This window comes from Clytia hemisphaerica, unplaced genomic scaffold (genome assembly GCF_902728285.1).
Source record: "Clytia hemisphaerica strain Z4C2 unplaced genomic scaffold, Clytia hemisphaerica genome assembly, whole genome shotgun sequence".
Taxonomy (NCBI): Eukaryota; Metazoa; Cnidaria; class Hydrozoa; order Leptothecata; family Clytiidae; genus Clytia; species Clytia hemisphaerica.
The window spans coordinates 978,911-994,741 of record NW_027104615.1 but is presented as its reverse complement, the minus strand read 5'-3'; the positions used below and the strand labels follow the sequence as shown (position 1 = coordinate 994,741).

The 15,831-nt window shown below is 37.9% G+C and overlaps 1 protein-coding gene across 1 annotated transcript in view; it reads right to left on the bottom strand.

The window, feature by feature from the left end:
* Positions 1-12,379, bottom strand: part of LOC136824602 (uncharacterized) — a 76,327-nt gene extending 63,948 nt beyond the window's left edge. Inside the window, exon 1 of the mRNA XM_067080588.1 lies at positions 9,172-12,379. Coding sequence (XP_066936689.1) covers positions 9,172-12,369 — 3,198 coding nt within the window. The 5' untranslated portion in view covers positions 12,370-12,379. The remainder of the gene's footprint in view (positions 1-9,171) is intronic.
* Positions 12,380-15,831: the final 3,452 nt, after the last annotated feature.

Genomic DNA, 15,831 nt, shown 5'->3' with positions numbered 1-15,831 from the left:
AAATGGTGCCTCACTCTTTATAACTGGAATCTCATGTTTTGGAATGCTGCCGGACAAAATTTGTATTGTATCGAAAAATTCTTTTTCCTTTTTTGGAGTGCATTTGATTACTCTGTTTGATGATACTCTAATCGTTGAAGGATTGTCGAAATCCAATTCTGAAGATCTAAAATAGCAAGTATGGTCAATGGTTTTATTTCCAATGACAATCAAAGCACTTGCCTTGTTGCTGATGTCCAGTGATGATGGTGTTGTGGTTATTGTTTCGAATGTGAACGGGATGCGGATGATTTGTTTGGGGACTTTGCAATTGGTTTGCAGAACAAGGACTCCTTCTTTGACACTTGATTGTGGCCTGATCAACACATTAAACTTGAACGTTTTATTAGGTTCTGTTACCACGGGAAGCAAAGTATCGAGGCACTTCATTCCAAAGCTTTCAATTGATGTTATTATCAATGGTTGGTCAATACAAAAAAACTTGATTTCTGCTGAAGTAAGTTTATTTGTTTTCAGACTGAGTCTCTCTGGATCAATATGTATTATTTGAGGCCAACCAACTTTGACAGTGAACTGGAATTGGACTTTCTTGATGTTATTTTCGTTAGCATCAATCACCTGAAGATCAAGGTAAGCATTTATTCTCGACTTGGAATCAGACGTTTCTATCTTGACTTCAGGTATGAACTCATCCTTAGGATCGAGGTAGAAAGCTCCTTCTTGTGTCTGTTCTTTGTTTTCATCGAGCATCTGAATCATGACTTTTAAAGTGCACTTTCCATTGTTACGAATACAGATTTCCTTAAAACTATTTTCAATGAATGGATTTAATGATCTTGGAACTTGGACAAATTCATTCTTTACTACATCGTTGTAGTAAATAACCTCAACGCTTGGTTCTGAGAGACCGTATTTCACGATACATTCGAAAAAGATTTTTTCCGAAAAATAGCATTGGAAAGTGAGCTGTTTCAAACTCGACCACGCTGTGAACTTTATCGACATTTCCTCCACTCCATTCGGTCTAACGATCACTTCATCTTTGTCAAAAACGCACTCTGTAATTGACGACGTAAACTTAAGTCTCAGCGAAGAACTTAGAGGATTTATAACGCTAAGATTTACCATTGCTTTTGAATCTGGCGTAACATTCCCAACATCCAGCACTAATACATCATCCTCAGTCTTATGAAGTGTCCCATTTTCGCATATCAAATGTTTCAAAGGATCGATATATTCAATTGGTTGTTTCAGCATCAAACGATACTCATTTGTCGGCGTTTGAATTGAAGCCGCTGCTCGATACGTTTTCAGCTCAACTACCTCCTCTTTCAATTGTTCCCTTTCTTCAACTTCATTTATCTTCTTCAACACTGGAAAGAATTGGATGGTCTGCGGTTCATTTCCATGTAGCGTTCCAAACAAATTGGAAAGCTTGAAAAATCTTGATTGTCCAAATTCAAATTGACATGAGCCAATTGCCAACAAAACGATATCTTTGAAAGAAGTAGAGGGAATCCTATGAACGATTGGATTGAAATCAACGGTGAATTCTTTTTGCTGATCGTATTTGGAATTCAATTTGAGTTTTGAGACTCGTTTTGCGTTGCTAGTCATTCTCCTGATGTCCAATTCAAAGCTCGGTTTCACATCAAAATTAACAGCAATATTTTGAAGACTGGTGACCAAGTCTCTCTCCTTCGAACATATCGAAGAAATGATTTCCATGTTTTTGCTATCATTGCTATCATTAGCGTCATTTTTCGACTCTTCCCTTCCAATTTTAATTTTTTGGAAAAATCCACACATTGTTGCTTGGAAACATGGTATCTTTTTTGTGTTCTGAAACAGCAGGGATGAGCACAAGGCTGTGGCAGAATTTCTTAAAGTCTGGTCGTTCTTCGTTGTTAATTCATTCAAACAGTTGCATACAGCGTCTTGTAAGGATTGGATAAGATCGAATTGTAATTTCGACCTTACTTCATTCATCACGATAACGTTTCCATTCGGTGCAATGAAATCTTCATCAGTTTCAATAATTTTATACTTTCCGTGGGGATTTTCATGAAGAATTTTGTTGATCTCAATCGTCAATTGCTGTACAAAATTCATCTGATCGTCAAACATGGCGAAAATATTATCCCCAATCTCGAGAATATCGTCAATTTCTTGGATGTTTTCGACACTTCTTTTGATACGTAAACAATCAGTTTCCACTTTTTTCATCGTACTGCTCAAAAGGCTCTCTAAATCTTTCAATATTTGAAAAGTTGTCGAATTTTCCGCTGTTATGTCCTTGATACTTGCAATATTGCTTCTCTCATCCAACTCGGGCATCGTGGGGGGGCTAACAGTGTCAATAGTACGTAGATTTCGAATATATCCGTCCGCGATATCAAGATATTTTGGGATATCAGTTTGCAAACCATCTTCAATTTTGATGTCGGCTTTTTGAAGCAGTTGTTCTTTCTCATCAACATCGATTTCCGTCATATCTATACGTCTGTGTTTTCGGCAATCGTATAAACATAACAGTGTGTACGAGTTCATTGTCCCCTTTACCGGTTCTTCCAGCTTGTTGCTGTTTCCTGCTTGCAGTGAAAATGCAGTACTGAATATGAAGTGGTTCCCCTCTTGTCGGCTGTCTGGTGCACAGGTTAGTTCAATGGTCAAGTTCAAGGTTTTCTCGCTGGAAAAGATTTTGACACGAGCCAGATTTTCATCTAGTGCTCCTTCGTGATCAAACAAATTGGTGATGAAGTATTTATCTTTGAAATTGCATGTAACTTGCCCTTCTTTTCGAAAATCTGCTTTGGGTGCAGTTAAAACATACCGCAACTTTCTTCTGTTTAACATTTTGACATCTTCGTCTTTACAGTAGAAAGACTTGAACGTTGCCTCAAATGCATAGACATGTTTCATTGGCAATTCAAGAATGGTTTTGTCGATTGTTATGTGGTCTTTTAGCCGGTCAACCTCAGCAAGGAAACAATTGTTTACGTAGTTTATCTTGTTAGAAAATTTTGATTTTGAACCGGCCGCTTTATCTTCCAACCAAAGTGAACTCAATAATTGTTTCCAAATTACTTTGATCATCCTCTCAGATTTTTCAATGAATTCCCCGTGCTCGACTTTTAATCTCTCGTAACGGTTTCGCTCAATTTGTGCTTCTTTCATTTGTTCTTCGTGGTAATAGTTAGTGATGTTTGTTCTTCGGTCGTTTAAATCTTGCCACTGTTTCTCCCATGATAAGCTGGTGTTGCGAATCGTCTGATAGCATATATTCAATTGCTTGATTGGAAATATTTTATCAATAAGGGAACACATATATACAATGCTGCCTCGTTGAACCAACTTGAAAAACTGGGTATCCATCAGCAAAGTTTCTTCTACGTCAAAAACTTCCAACGTTGCTTCGTGGTTCATTTTCATCTCAGCCAGTCCATTATTCAACCGCTCCATGAAATTTAATGCACATACGACAATTTCTTTGAATCGCTGCTCACTGCTTTTAAACAGAAGTGGGTTATTGAAAGCCTTGTTTGTATGCAGTAACAACTGTTTCGTCGCCCCAAGTAAGAATTTACTTTTCAAAATTTGTGCTGACGCTCTTTCTGTTTGTTCCACATCCCCTCCAGGATAGAGATTCTTTTCAATTTCAAGCAATCGAGCTTTCATTGTTAAACTGACTGCAAGATCTTCGAAGAAATCAGCGTTCTTAAAGAGTACATCACGAAAGTCTTTGCCTCCGTCGAATGTATAGCTAAATGCTGTTATTGACTGCCTCAAAGTGAATAAGGCAAATCTTTCTTGTTCTACTGACGAAAGTGACCTTGTTATGTATTGAATAAAATTTGATTGAATACCATTTTGTAGGTAGTCCTCACAGTCATATGCTTTTACGACCATGGTGTGTATTTCAACATAACACCGCACCAAATCGACAATGCAGCAGCATTCCGTTTTAGGCAAGGCATACTTCGTGGTTAACGATACGAAGTAATCCAGAAAGGGTTTAAATTGATGCAAAAAGATTGATAAGTTCATCAGGTCTGCCAAACAAGATGTCTTGTTTACATCCAGGATGCCAGAAACAGGAGCAAATTTATCTTTCAATGCTGATGATGATATTCCATCTTCGCAAAACTTAATTGAAGCCCGCTCTTTCGCCAAGATTTCTCTGATTTTACTTTTTTCTATCATTCCGAGGTCGATTTCGTCTAGTTTTAAATCGCCGAAGACACTTGAATTGTAGTGATCTCTTAGGTCGGTATGAAAATATTTGATCAACTGACATAGAATTCTTTGCAAGTACACGATGTAATCTTTGGTCCATTGTCGGCCGGTCGAAGGAAAGTTTTTTCTCTGTTGCAGCAAATCCAAATATAAAGATTCAAAAGACTTAGCTAATTCCACAGATGGAGTAATGAAAGCTCTCTCACGAGAACTCTCTTCGTGGCACAATGTCATAGTAACAAAGTATTCAATTCTTTCTCCGATCTCGATGGTTCTTCTTTTGGTTAATTTTTCTTCCTCGGATTCGGAAGCAACTTCCACAAAAGTATCAAGGGCTCGCACAAGTGATTTAACAGCGCACGACCCAAACTCGCTGATTTCGTTGAGTATATCGTAAAGTTTTGAATTGCCCAAAACTTGATTCGTCCGATTCTTATTCTCCTTTTCATTCTTACAATCCATCGTACGTACAATTTTGGATTTCATTTCTCTCAATTTGATCAAATATTCTTCAGAAACGAATGTACTGTTCGAAGTGCGATGAAGATCAACGAAGAAAGTGGAATCGAGATAATGGGTTTCACCTCCAACAAAATGTTGTATGGAGTCAAGAATGCCTTGGTATTTGGTATGAATTGTTTTCCCAAGGGCAGTAATTGCAGGTTTGAAGATTTCGAGTTGGGAAAAGACAAAACTTTGGAAATTTTTTTCACATTCGTCAATTTCCTTTTGCAATTTTTTAATCACTGATTGCAGTCGTTCGATCTCGTTTTGATCGAATTCATCGTAGCTTGGATTTCCTTCGTTTTCTTTCATTTTCTTTTTCACCGTAATTTCGAGCTCTTGTCTGTTTTTATCTAGATTCTTCCTGCGACGTTGTATTTCTGTTGAAAAAAATTGGCTTTTTCTGCAACTGAAGAAATTTTGCGACTTGTGAAAGTCACTTGATAGTGTTTCTTTGAGATATTCATAAATATTTTCAACGCTTGACCAAAAGTCAGTGAGCAGATGCAGGTACGCTACGTTACAAAAGATGGTACCCGGAATTGACTCTATACTATCTTTGCAATTTTTTGACAACATACAAAAAGTATTGTAGCAATCTCTGGCAATGGAGGTGATGATGTCTTCTTTCATGATATAAACATCTCCTGATCTAAATCTTTCTTTAACAGCTTGAACGATATCTTTTTCTTGACGCGAATCTTCGTTTGTAATTTTCTCTTTCTTTGAAAGGCTCAGAGAAAGAGCTGGATCTCTGGTGAAAAACATGAGGAAATCTTCAACGTCAAGATAGTCCATTTGAATGAAAGGTGATTGTTGTCTTTCGCTATACAAAAACAAATGTTGATCAAGGTGCTTTAGTGCTTGGTGTGAGTTTTGTAAGCTTAGCCAGACTTGCCCAAGCTGAGCAGGGGATGATGTCATTTGAAGATAGGCGAATTCGGTCAACGACTTCACTGAATTGAACTCTAATCGGTTAAGTGATTGAAGACGCTCTTTGAAAATGACTTGACATATTTGCTTGAGATTAAATTCCAAATCGACTTGTTTATTTTCTTGTATGCTTATTTCTGCCTTGTTAATGTATATTAAGCACTCCGGTGATTCGATGGCATTTTTCACTGATATCAACATCGCAGAGACAGCTTCTTTTTCAGCAGGATCAAAACACCGAAGAATTGTTTTGGTTGCGCACTTTGACATGTTACATTTCCGTAAGTTTTCTAACATCCTTTCGAACTTGTTGACATCTTCTTTGCAATTCAGAAATTTCAGGTATGACAGCAACCATTCCAGAACATTTTTCGTTATCCGACCTTTACTAGGATATTCTTTTGAGAAGTGGAACCGTTCTTGAAATTTTTGTCTTAGTTCTTTAGGTGCTTTCTTTTGAAGGAAAACAAAGTTTGAGTATGAACTACCAAAAAAACACTGTAAAAAGTCTTCTCCATTCATTGTTTGCATTTGTTGCATATCCTTCGTTTGTTCTGCGGCTGATGGAGGTGAATGTGAGAAACTCATTTTATCAGTGTCTAAGTCAGGTGGTTTTTTTAGCCACGGAAGTTCTAAAGTACCGGAGATCTTCTCTCTTCTCGCCTTAGTGCAAATGCTTTCAATTTCTGTGATGATTTTATTTACATCATTCTTTAAGCGCTGCCAATGATTGACTTCTACATTAACAGACAGTGACTGTATTTCCTCTATGAGAGAGGTTACACGTTGCAAAAAATGATTAAAACCATAGCGGAATGCTTTCGAATTAGCCTCTGTCAATTTTTGGACTTCATCAATGATCGTGCTTTTCGGTATTGAAATGTAATGAACGTTGTTCTGTCTTTGAGGGATAATGTGATGAGTAGATGTTGTCTCCTTTACTTCATTGTCAGATATATCTATCTCTTTGCAAATATCGATGTTAAATTTGAACTCTCTGATATCTCCTTTGTGTACATTTTTCTTTATAAAGTCGTTGATGATACTTTCGACTTGTTCTAATACTTGCTGCAAATCATGGGATGGCACTACAAGGTTGTCTTCGATTTTGAAGCCATGTAACAGCAGGAATTCAACACAATCTTCCACCATGTAAACTGCTTTACACGTGTAATCGAAAGGATCGGCTGTACTGCCTTTCTCAACATGAAGATAAAGGTCATTGATAATACAGTTGAGTTGCTCGTTCAGTTGACAGATAACTAAACAGTCGGCTACTACAATCTCAGAACATCTACTTTGCAAGATACCGATTGTCTTCACCGATGAAACATTTTCGTTTTGTTTGATAAAACGTAAAAGATGTGTCTTCTCTCCGAGGCTGACTGGTGTCATAGAATTTAGCAAATCTTGGTAACGTAGATGTAAACTTCTTCCATTGGCTTCCAATTCCTTCATCATTTGAATAGCCCCTTTCGTATCGTCAATTTTACATCGGTGAAAGAAGTCACTCAAATTGTCGATCACCTTCGTGGAACAAGGGTCTTGTGACACACTTTCTGATACTCCTGAATTCGCAATCTTTTTTTGTAACCCTGACTCAGCAACTAGGGTTTTTAGGCCTGTTAGAAGGTCGTCCGTCACGATAATTTGATCCAATATTGATGCACCTTCAAGATATTCGTTTAGTAGGAAAGATGTTACAAAATAATTGTCAGCTTCTTCACAAAGACTTTTCACAGAGATAGCTCTTTGCTTCACTTGTTTGGAACATTTAGAAGTATAGATCTCCGTGTATTTATTTAGAATTGCTTTTCCTTGATGTGATCCTTCTAGTGCAAGAGTGAATAAACAGATGTCAATGTCATCACGAGAATCTATGATCAAAATGTCACGGGTTTCATGACATATGTTCACAGTCAGTTCTTTGATGGAATACGTCTCCTCGTGTGTTGTGGTTGCAAAGTCGTGTTGAAAGACGATTCTAGTGTCCCCTTTATTAGAAAATGCAGGTAAAACTTCTGTGAAAAGGCAAACGATATCGGCTACCATTTTAAATTCGTCTTCGTTCTTAACGACGTCTCTGATATCGATTTTCTTCCTGTTGTTGAACAGATGATTGCAATGTTGAATTAAATTCTGACGAAACTTTTCTTTAAGACAGCTTCCAATTTTTTTTACCTCGACGAATTCTTCTTTCTCAATAGATAGTAACTCCGATTTAAGTGAGTCTTTTTCACCATTACCTCCTTCAACTTCAGGGAAGTTATAGTTTTTCCATCGGTCAAATCGTTCAACAGATTTTTCAATTGCTTGCATTGCCACCAGACTAAATTCAATTTTGAGCACTTTGTACGTGTCGAAGCTTTTGTTTGGTTTCTCAAGAGAAACCAGTGGCATTTTGGTAGCACAGTGAAATTTGAGTGCTTTGAACTCGGATCTGATCAGTGAGTTCAAGGTGGTAGATTCAATTTCGTAATTTGAATTTGACTTTAGCTGACGAATGACATTTTCAATAAAAGTCAGTCTTGATTGTGTTAGTTTCGGTTTCGTCAATGGCATCGTGTATATCTGTTCGAGTCGAGCAGAATAATATTTCAACATCTGCGAAAATCTGTCGTCTGTATTTGAGCTGGCCAAGTCTTGATCTTGATGATCCATATCTGACATTAGTGCGCGGTAATCCTTTGTAGATATCTGGGAAAGATGGTTCTTGAAGCTTGTGATGTACGATAACTTTTGCAGCAACGAACTGATCTCGATACTTTTATCGATCAGAACTTGATCGGAGCAGGTGACTTTCAGATATTGGTAAACTCCATCTAACAGTCTTTTCAACAAATGGTTTTTGACAAAAATCGAAGAGATAATACTATTTCTAGATTTTCCATCAACAAAACTGGCATCGCAAAAATATGCGTGAGCGACAGACGTAAACCTTCTTTCCTCCAATGCCACTTTCGACATAATCCCATCCAGAAGTCCAAAGGAGTCAACCCGAAGGCAAGCTTTTATCGCACCCTTTAGCGTTTTAATTATCATTGGAATATCTTTGTCTTGTGTAAAATACTTTATATCGACGCCAAGAGATTCCAAAAGCAATTTAGCACAGTCCAGGGCTTTACGAATCGGCTCTTTAGCTTGATCGGATTTTGATGATAAATTGCTATTTGCAATAAAGTATCCAACACCTTCAAGTACCGCCAAAACAACATTTCCATATCGAGTACAGATTTCCTCAACGCCATAGACCGATGGCTTGGTATTTTCACAACTGGCTTCTTTTGAAAATGATGCTTTCAAGAGGATATCCAGATAAACTTTCCAAACTGCTTCCACTTGTTTCCGATCTTCAATTGTACTGCAATAGGATATTTCGATTGCCTTGGATAGAGCTTCCAGTAAGGTACCCTTTGAAAGATTGCTCTGGCCGAGAGTGATCATGCTCACAACAATCAAGTTGCGAATGTTGAATTTGTAATTGTTGATTGCTGATATCTCTTTTCTTCTTTGCATACCAACAACTGTCCTGTGAAACTTCAAAATGATTGATACAAAAGCTCTTCTGTTTTCTACATGTTTGAATTGGTGACACAGAATATCGAATGCAGGGATTGTTTCAATTGAATCTGTAGAAGATACATCGAGTCTTTTGAGGTTTATAACCAAACATCGGTTTAGAACTGCCGTGCTCAGTGCATGTCCTTTTCGCTCTGTGTTATTGGTTGCAATAAAGCGAAATTCCGTGTGGATCTTTCGATTTCTTCTGTTAAAGGTTTCTATTTTTGCTCCCGCGCAAACTACTAGCTCTGGGTCAACTTCAAGAAGAGAATTCAATCTTTCCAAAACATCACCCGGAACTTGACCAATGTTATCTAACAGAAACCAAAAGCCTCTTTTGATAGCCTCCAAGAGTGGGCCTTCTGCAAAAACGAAATGAACATCGCTGCGGTTGAAAGATTTGACATACCTACTTAGCTTTTCAATGTCATCCGAAACTTGCCAATGTTTTCTTTCTTCTTCAGCCATGAGGGCTTTCACTTTATCCACGAGATCATTTAAATAAGAGAAACAACTTTTGATCAACAGCTTATCGTCACCGTTATCGCTCAACATCTTATTTAGCATCCGAAAGAAATTAGAAAGTTCCTTCAATAAACTGCGCGAGTCAGGATTTGTGATGAAGAGCATCAGTATTTCATTTGAACATTTTTTCATCAGATATTGAATCTTTTCGAGCACCTTTTTGTCATTGTTAACTGTCCATGATCCAATGAGATCACCAATTGTTGTATCTTTCGTTGCTGGAAAGATAATGAGTTTTCGTTGACAAATTTGCGACAGATGTCGAACCAAAGACGTCTTGCCAGCTGAGTTCCCCCCTTGAATGAGAATAGCAAGCCCTGTGTGAATTGCCGCAGCCAAATCTACAAGGTTTTGACAGATAAAGGGTGAATTTGTGAATGAAATGGGGGAAATTTGGTCTCCTTTCTTGACATAAAGATGCCCAATACGTGCGAATTCCCTCATTCCAGTATCAACAGTGAATTTAGTATTTGAATGGACTGATGCTGAAAATATCTTTGTGATTTCATCTTGTACCAAGGTTTGGTTATTTTCTTTATCAACGCGCATTCCGTATATCAGGTTGAGGTTTGTTCTTATGCATTCTTTTTGTATTTCCTTGCTTTCGAAAGTCTCAGCATGATCTGTCTCTCCAAGCCTGTGAAATTCTGATGTTTTTTCCATTAATAATATGAATTTTTCAAGATCACGAAGATTGAATGTATCTTGCATCGAGTTGGTATTTTTCACTTTTCGGCTGATGTTATTGTGAAATTCAAGTATTTTTTCAGCGTTACTATCACTGATTATACCATTTTCTTTGGCAGATTTCATCTTGAAATTACCGATGTCTTTCAGCTCACTCTCGTCAAAAGGTGCCAGAAAGATCTTTGTGAAACAAGCATCTATAGCATCTGGTAATTTGTTTCTACCACCTCCAATCTTCTCTGGGTTCTTTGTCGCGAAAATCTGAAGGTTCTTCAAAGGGACGATCTCGTTTGTTGATTCGTTGCGAAACTCTTTAGCTCCAGTAAACAATGGCATCAATCTTTGAAGCAATGATGGATCAGCTAGATTCAATTCATCGAACAAAATCCAAGTGGTTTCAGATTCCTTCATAGCTGTCAGTAAGATTCCTTCTTGAAATTTGATCGTCCGTCTACTTTCGTCTTCCTCAACAATGGGTAAAAAGCTCCCGATTAGGTCATCGTAAGTTGTGTTGGCACTGAAGTTGATTCGTGTGCATTTGAAACCTAAAGCATTAGACAGTTGTTTGATGATCTTTGTCTTCCCAACACCCGGTGGCCCATTCAAAAGCAGTTTCAAGCCACTGGCTGACGCAGCAAATATTCGACAGACGTTTCTGAAGGTTGATTTCGACAAAAAGAGATCCATGTTTGATTTTCCGCTCAATTTGAAAGTTGGTGATGTTGGGCAGATCAGTGGGGTGTTAGTTATTTTCGCAACTTTGTCAATGGTACTGATTTCAATTAAATTGTTGTCTCCCGAATCCGTTTCAAACTTTTCGTCTTCGAAATTTTTTCCTTTCACAATAGAAATCATTGATTCTTCTGTCTCCAGATCAAAAGTCTTCAAAACAAACTTGTATGGGTGAGGAATGTCTTTGCTGTCGTAATTGAAAGGAATTCGATCAACCCATAAGTATATGATGCCGATGGCAAGAATTTCCTTAAAATGACTTTTTTTGATGCTAAATAAGCGATCAACAAAATTTTTGAGGCGGAAAACATCTTTGGACGTTATTTTGAAGAACGGTTGTATTCTTCTCAAGGCCTGTCCTATCTTTTGCTGAATTTCATCCATGTTTTCGCAGGAAAACTTGAGCATGCTCACCAGTTCACTGTCGGTGTAAGCTTTAGTCTCGATTACCGTCATTCGTGATCTCAGTGCTGGACTAAACTTAAGTTTCTTGCCAACTCCTTTGGTATTAACAGTGCCGATGATTTTCAAAGATTTTGGGACAGTCAGTTCACCACTAAAGCCTTCGGCTATTTCTTTGGATGATAACGTGAAATCTTCATTGAGACAAAACTCTGCTTCTAGAGGCTCCAGCAAACTATTCAACCTTTCGATGACAGCTTGTGATGGCAGGTTTAGATCTCTCATCACCAATACAGAACCATCCTTTACAGCTTTAGTGCATGGCCCATCCTGGAATAAAAAGATTTGCACTTCAGAATCCGGGTCCTCGACGATGCGTTGAATCTCGTAAAGAATCTTGGTTAACCTTTGATAAATGAAAACCAATGTTTTAAGTTCTCTCTGTGACACAATCCCTGCCAAACATTTCATAATTACAGTCATCTTTTCTATCAGTTCTTCAAGAACTATTGAACATGTCATATAACCTCCTCTTGTAGCTTCCGATGTTTCCGAGACTTGATAAGCATCGTCATACTTTAAACTGGATTCCATTATTTCTTTGAAATCATCGGTCATTTCATCATCACTACTATTCACACCACCGATTACACTTCTTTCATTAACAGCTTCTTTTCTATCAACATGTTTCATTTCATTATCCACAGGTTCACTGGATTCATTTTCATTGTCACTGCTTTCGCTTTCACTGCTGCTCAAAAATCCGATTCCTGGTCTTGAATCTTCCATTTCGTTTTTTTCCAGTTGTCTTCGTTTTTTGTTATATTCAGTGTCGGTTTCAGCGTCATCTTGTATTATTATCGTTTTGAACGTTGTCAGAAATGTCTTCTGTGGTATGATCGCTATGGTGGTCAATCGTTCCTGTCGATTCTTTCTTGTTACTGACTTCCTTCTCTGGAGGTTTGTTGTTGTTGTATTGGATTTCGTCGACCTTGCTGCTATCTGTTTCCAGGCTTTGAACAGCAGATTCAAAAATTTTCAACTTTTTCTCCGCAGATTCCAGTCTTTGGTCGTAGAAAGAGGCATCATCGTAGCTTGAGTGTTGAGCTACAAGTTGTTTACAGTAATTCAAATATTGCTTGGAATTGGTGATAGCCAGTTTAAGGCATTCAATTTCTGAATATGGGCGGAGTCTCCCTAACATATCTGCTGAGTCGGTAGAGTTGTTACAGAGAATATATTCCACATCGCTGCGGTCTTTCATCTTTATCCAGGTGGAGATTAAATGCGACTTGTAGGATGTTGGTCCCATTAAAAGGATAGATTCATTGCATTCTAGAGCGATGCAAACATTCCATAAGTCTTCTTGGAAACTCTGGGTAGACCTTTTGATCTCTTCTTTCAATTCATCTGATATCCATAGCACGTTAGCCATTTTAACAGAAACGTGTGGGTTGTTAGTATTCACCAACTTTCCGAATTCGTCAACGAAAATCTCAGGCTGAACGCGATTCAAATCTCCATCAAAAGCAAAGTCATCGAAAGTCTCCTTGAATATTTTTGCAAGAACCATTCGTCCATCTCTATCCTTAATACGACAGTAAAGCAACTCGAAGCCGAGCAGGCTGAGCTTTGCTGCAGGAAACACTTCCTTTCGATTTAACCATTTTAACAGATCTCGTAAAGTTAAGTTGACTTGGCGTCTAAATTGGTTAGATCTTTCAGTGGGTGAATTTATTTTGCTAAATATCTTGGCGAATTTCTCAGCATCTGCATCGAGTATTTTCGCATCATCAGTGGATAAATATGAAATCTTTTTTGAGATTATTGCTTTTATTTCGTCTTCAGTGAATTCTTGGAAATAGACTTCTGAAAATCTTGATCGTAAACTTTTTGGCAGCTCTTTTCGTCCGGGATAAGACACTCCATTTTGTGCTGCAATGAAACGAAAGTTTGGATGGGCTGATATCACACGACTGCTGTTTGGGATGGTGATTTGCTTCTTTCCTTCCAGCAATGGGTAAAGCATATTCATAACTGCTGGCTCAGCAAGATCAAACTCGTCGGCTAGAAAATAATGGCCTTTCTCCATAGCTTCAACAAGTGGACCTTTTGAGTATGCTCCCCCAGGCAGAAAGGAGCCAACATAATCATTCATTGTTGTGCTTTCAGTATTGTTAATGTATTCCAATTTCAGTTTGTTTATTTTAGCGATATGCTTAACCAAGCTTGATTTTCCGCAGGAAGCAGGTCCTTCAAGTAAGCAAGGGTAATCACAAAAGAAAGCGATTGATAACTTGCAAGCAATTTCATATCTTGATGAAGAAGCAGCTTTTGAGATAATGTAAGAACCATCTTTGTCACCTTCTGGATCCAAGTTCAGAAGTTCTCCGTACTTGGTTAAATCACACGAGTATTGTGGGAAGAAATCGAAAATCACCTTTTCAATTTCATCTTGATCTTCTCTTTGAAACATTCCCAGTAGATGGAGTTTAATGCCAGTGAAAAGTTCACAGATAGGATCAACATTGAACTTTGATTCAACAAGTTTGTTTGCAGTTTTAACGACTCTCTCAAAATGATGCAGTGTGACAACCTTCTTATCCGATATCGATCTAACTTTATCAAACATTTGAGTGAATGTTTTAGCGTGTTTCTTCAAAACATCATCTGCCATCACGTTGTACATGAGCAAAAGAGAGTCAATCGATTTAAGCGTATTTTTCATGTGGATAATACTGAATCGATTGTACAAAGCAGGAGAAAGTTCAGCATTTGTAGTAATGTTTGCACCAGAAAGATGCTCAGATAGTTTACTTCGTGGAGGTGTCATCGTTGCGAATACTCGAAAGTCGTCAGCCGGGTTTTGATTGACTTCTTCCTCTTTTAGTCCAACATTTTCTGTGGTTAACCATTGCGGTGGAGTTTCAAGAACAGAATTCAACCTTTCCAAAACAGTACTCTGTGCTTCAGATATGTTCTCGATAACAAGCCAATATCCCTCTTTGTAAGCTTTAGTAACAATACCATCAGACCAAGCGACGACCTTTTCTTTGTCTGGTTCATTTTGGCCAACCAAAGCCTCTGATTCAGTTTCTGGTGTAACGTAGAGATGTATAACTTTCTTGCCACAAAGTCTTGCCAGCACATCGATGGTCGTTGATTTTCCACAACCGCTATCACCAGTCAAGAGAACAGGTTGCTTGAAGTGCACTGCATCGATCATCTCTTTCCAACATTCTTGCATTTCCTCAGTGATTGCTTTGGTCCCTTGAAAGCTGCCCACTTCAGACTTAACATCGGGAATTTGAAAATTGCCCGCCATCGATTGACCAATAACATCTTTGATAAGAGTCTTCTCGCTATTGGAATTGACAAGGCTTTGATATTTTTTGAGAATGGCTTCCAATTTTTCATTCAAATCAAGGTTTGACAACATTGTGCTTATCGTCCATTGGTATAAATCGTATCCAATATTTAGTACCTCTTTTTCGTTTAAATGCTTTGGTATTAACTCTTCTAAAATACTTTGATATAATTGATTGCTAAAAGCAACCGAATTTCTTTTATCCTCTAGATAAAAGCTAGGTTTCATATTCTGGCTTGAGATATAACCTTTAAGTTCTGTTCCACTGATCAGGTTATAATTTTTCATGTCGATTTGAATCTGAAGTATCCTTTGGATTGCATTTTTGATTGTCTCTTGGTTTTCCACCTTTCGTAAACGTGATGCGTAGACAGAATATGCAGCTTTTCCGATCATTGACATTGATTTAGAATATCTACCACCTTTCAATCCCAAAATATACGAAGCTTTGTTGGTAAAGTCGATAGCATCTCTCAACGTAACTTTGGTATACGCGTTCTGTGATTCATCTATTTTTGTCAAAATACTTGATATTTCGGTATGAAGATCTGTAATATTTGCTGCCATCTTACTATGATCAATCTGGAAGCTGCAGTTGGCGTTTAAGATCCGTAGCACAATCTCTTTTATCTCGTTTTTCTTGGGTGCATTTATAACAACTGGTGTGAATCTCGATAAAAGGGAAGATGAATGGACTTCTCGTTTCCCTTTAAATAAACCTGTGCTTGGGTTCTGTGTACAAAATAAACGAAAGTTGTCATGCTTTTGGATTTCCAGGTACTTCTTTTCTGCATGCTCGCTGCCTTCAATAGAGTCTGTTGATAAAATTAATATCGAAGTATCTAGTGCACTCTCAATTGACGATAGAACGTTGTCTGGAGCCA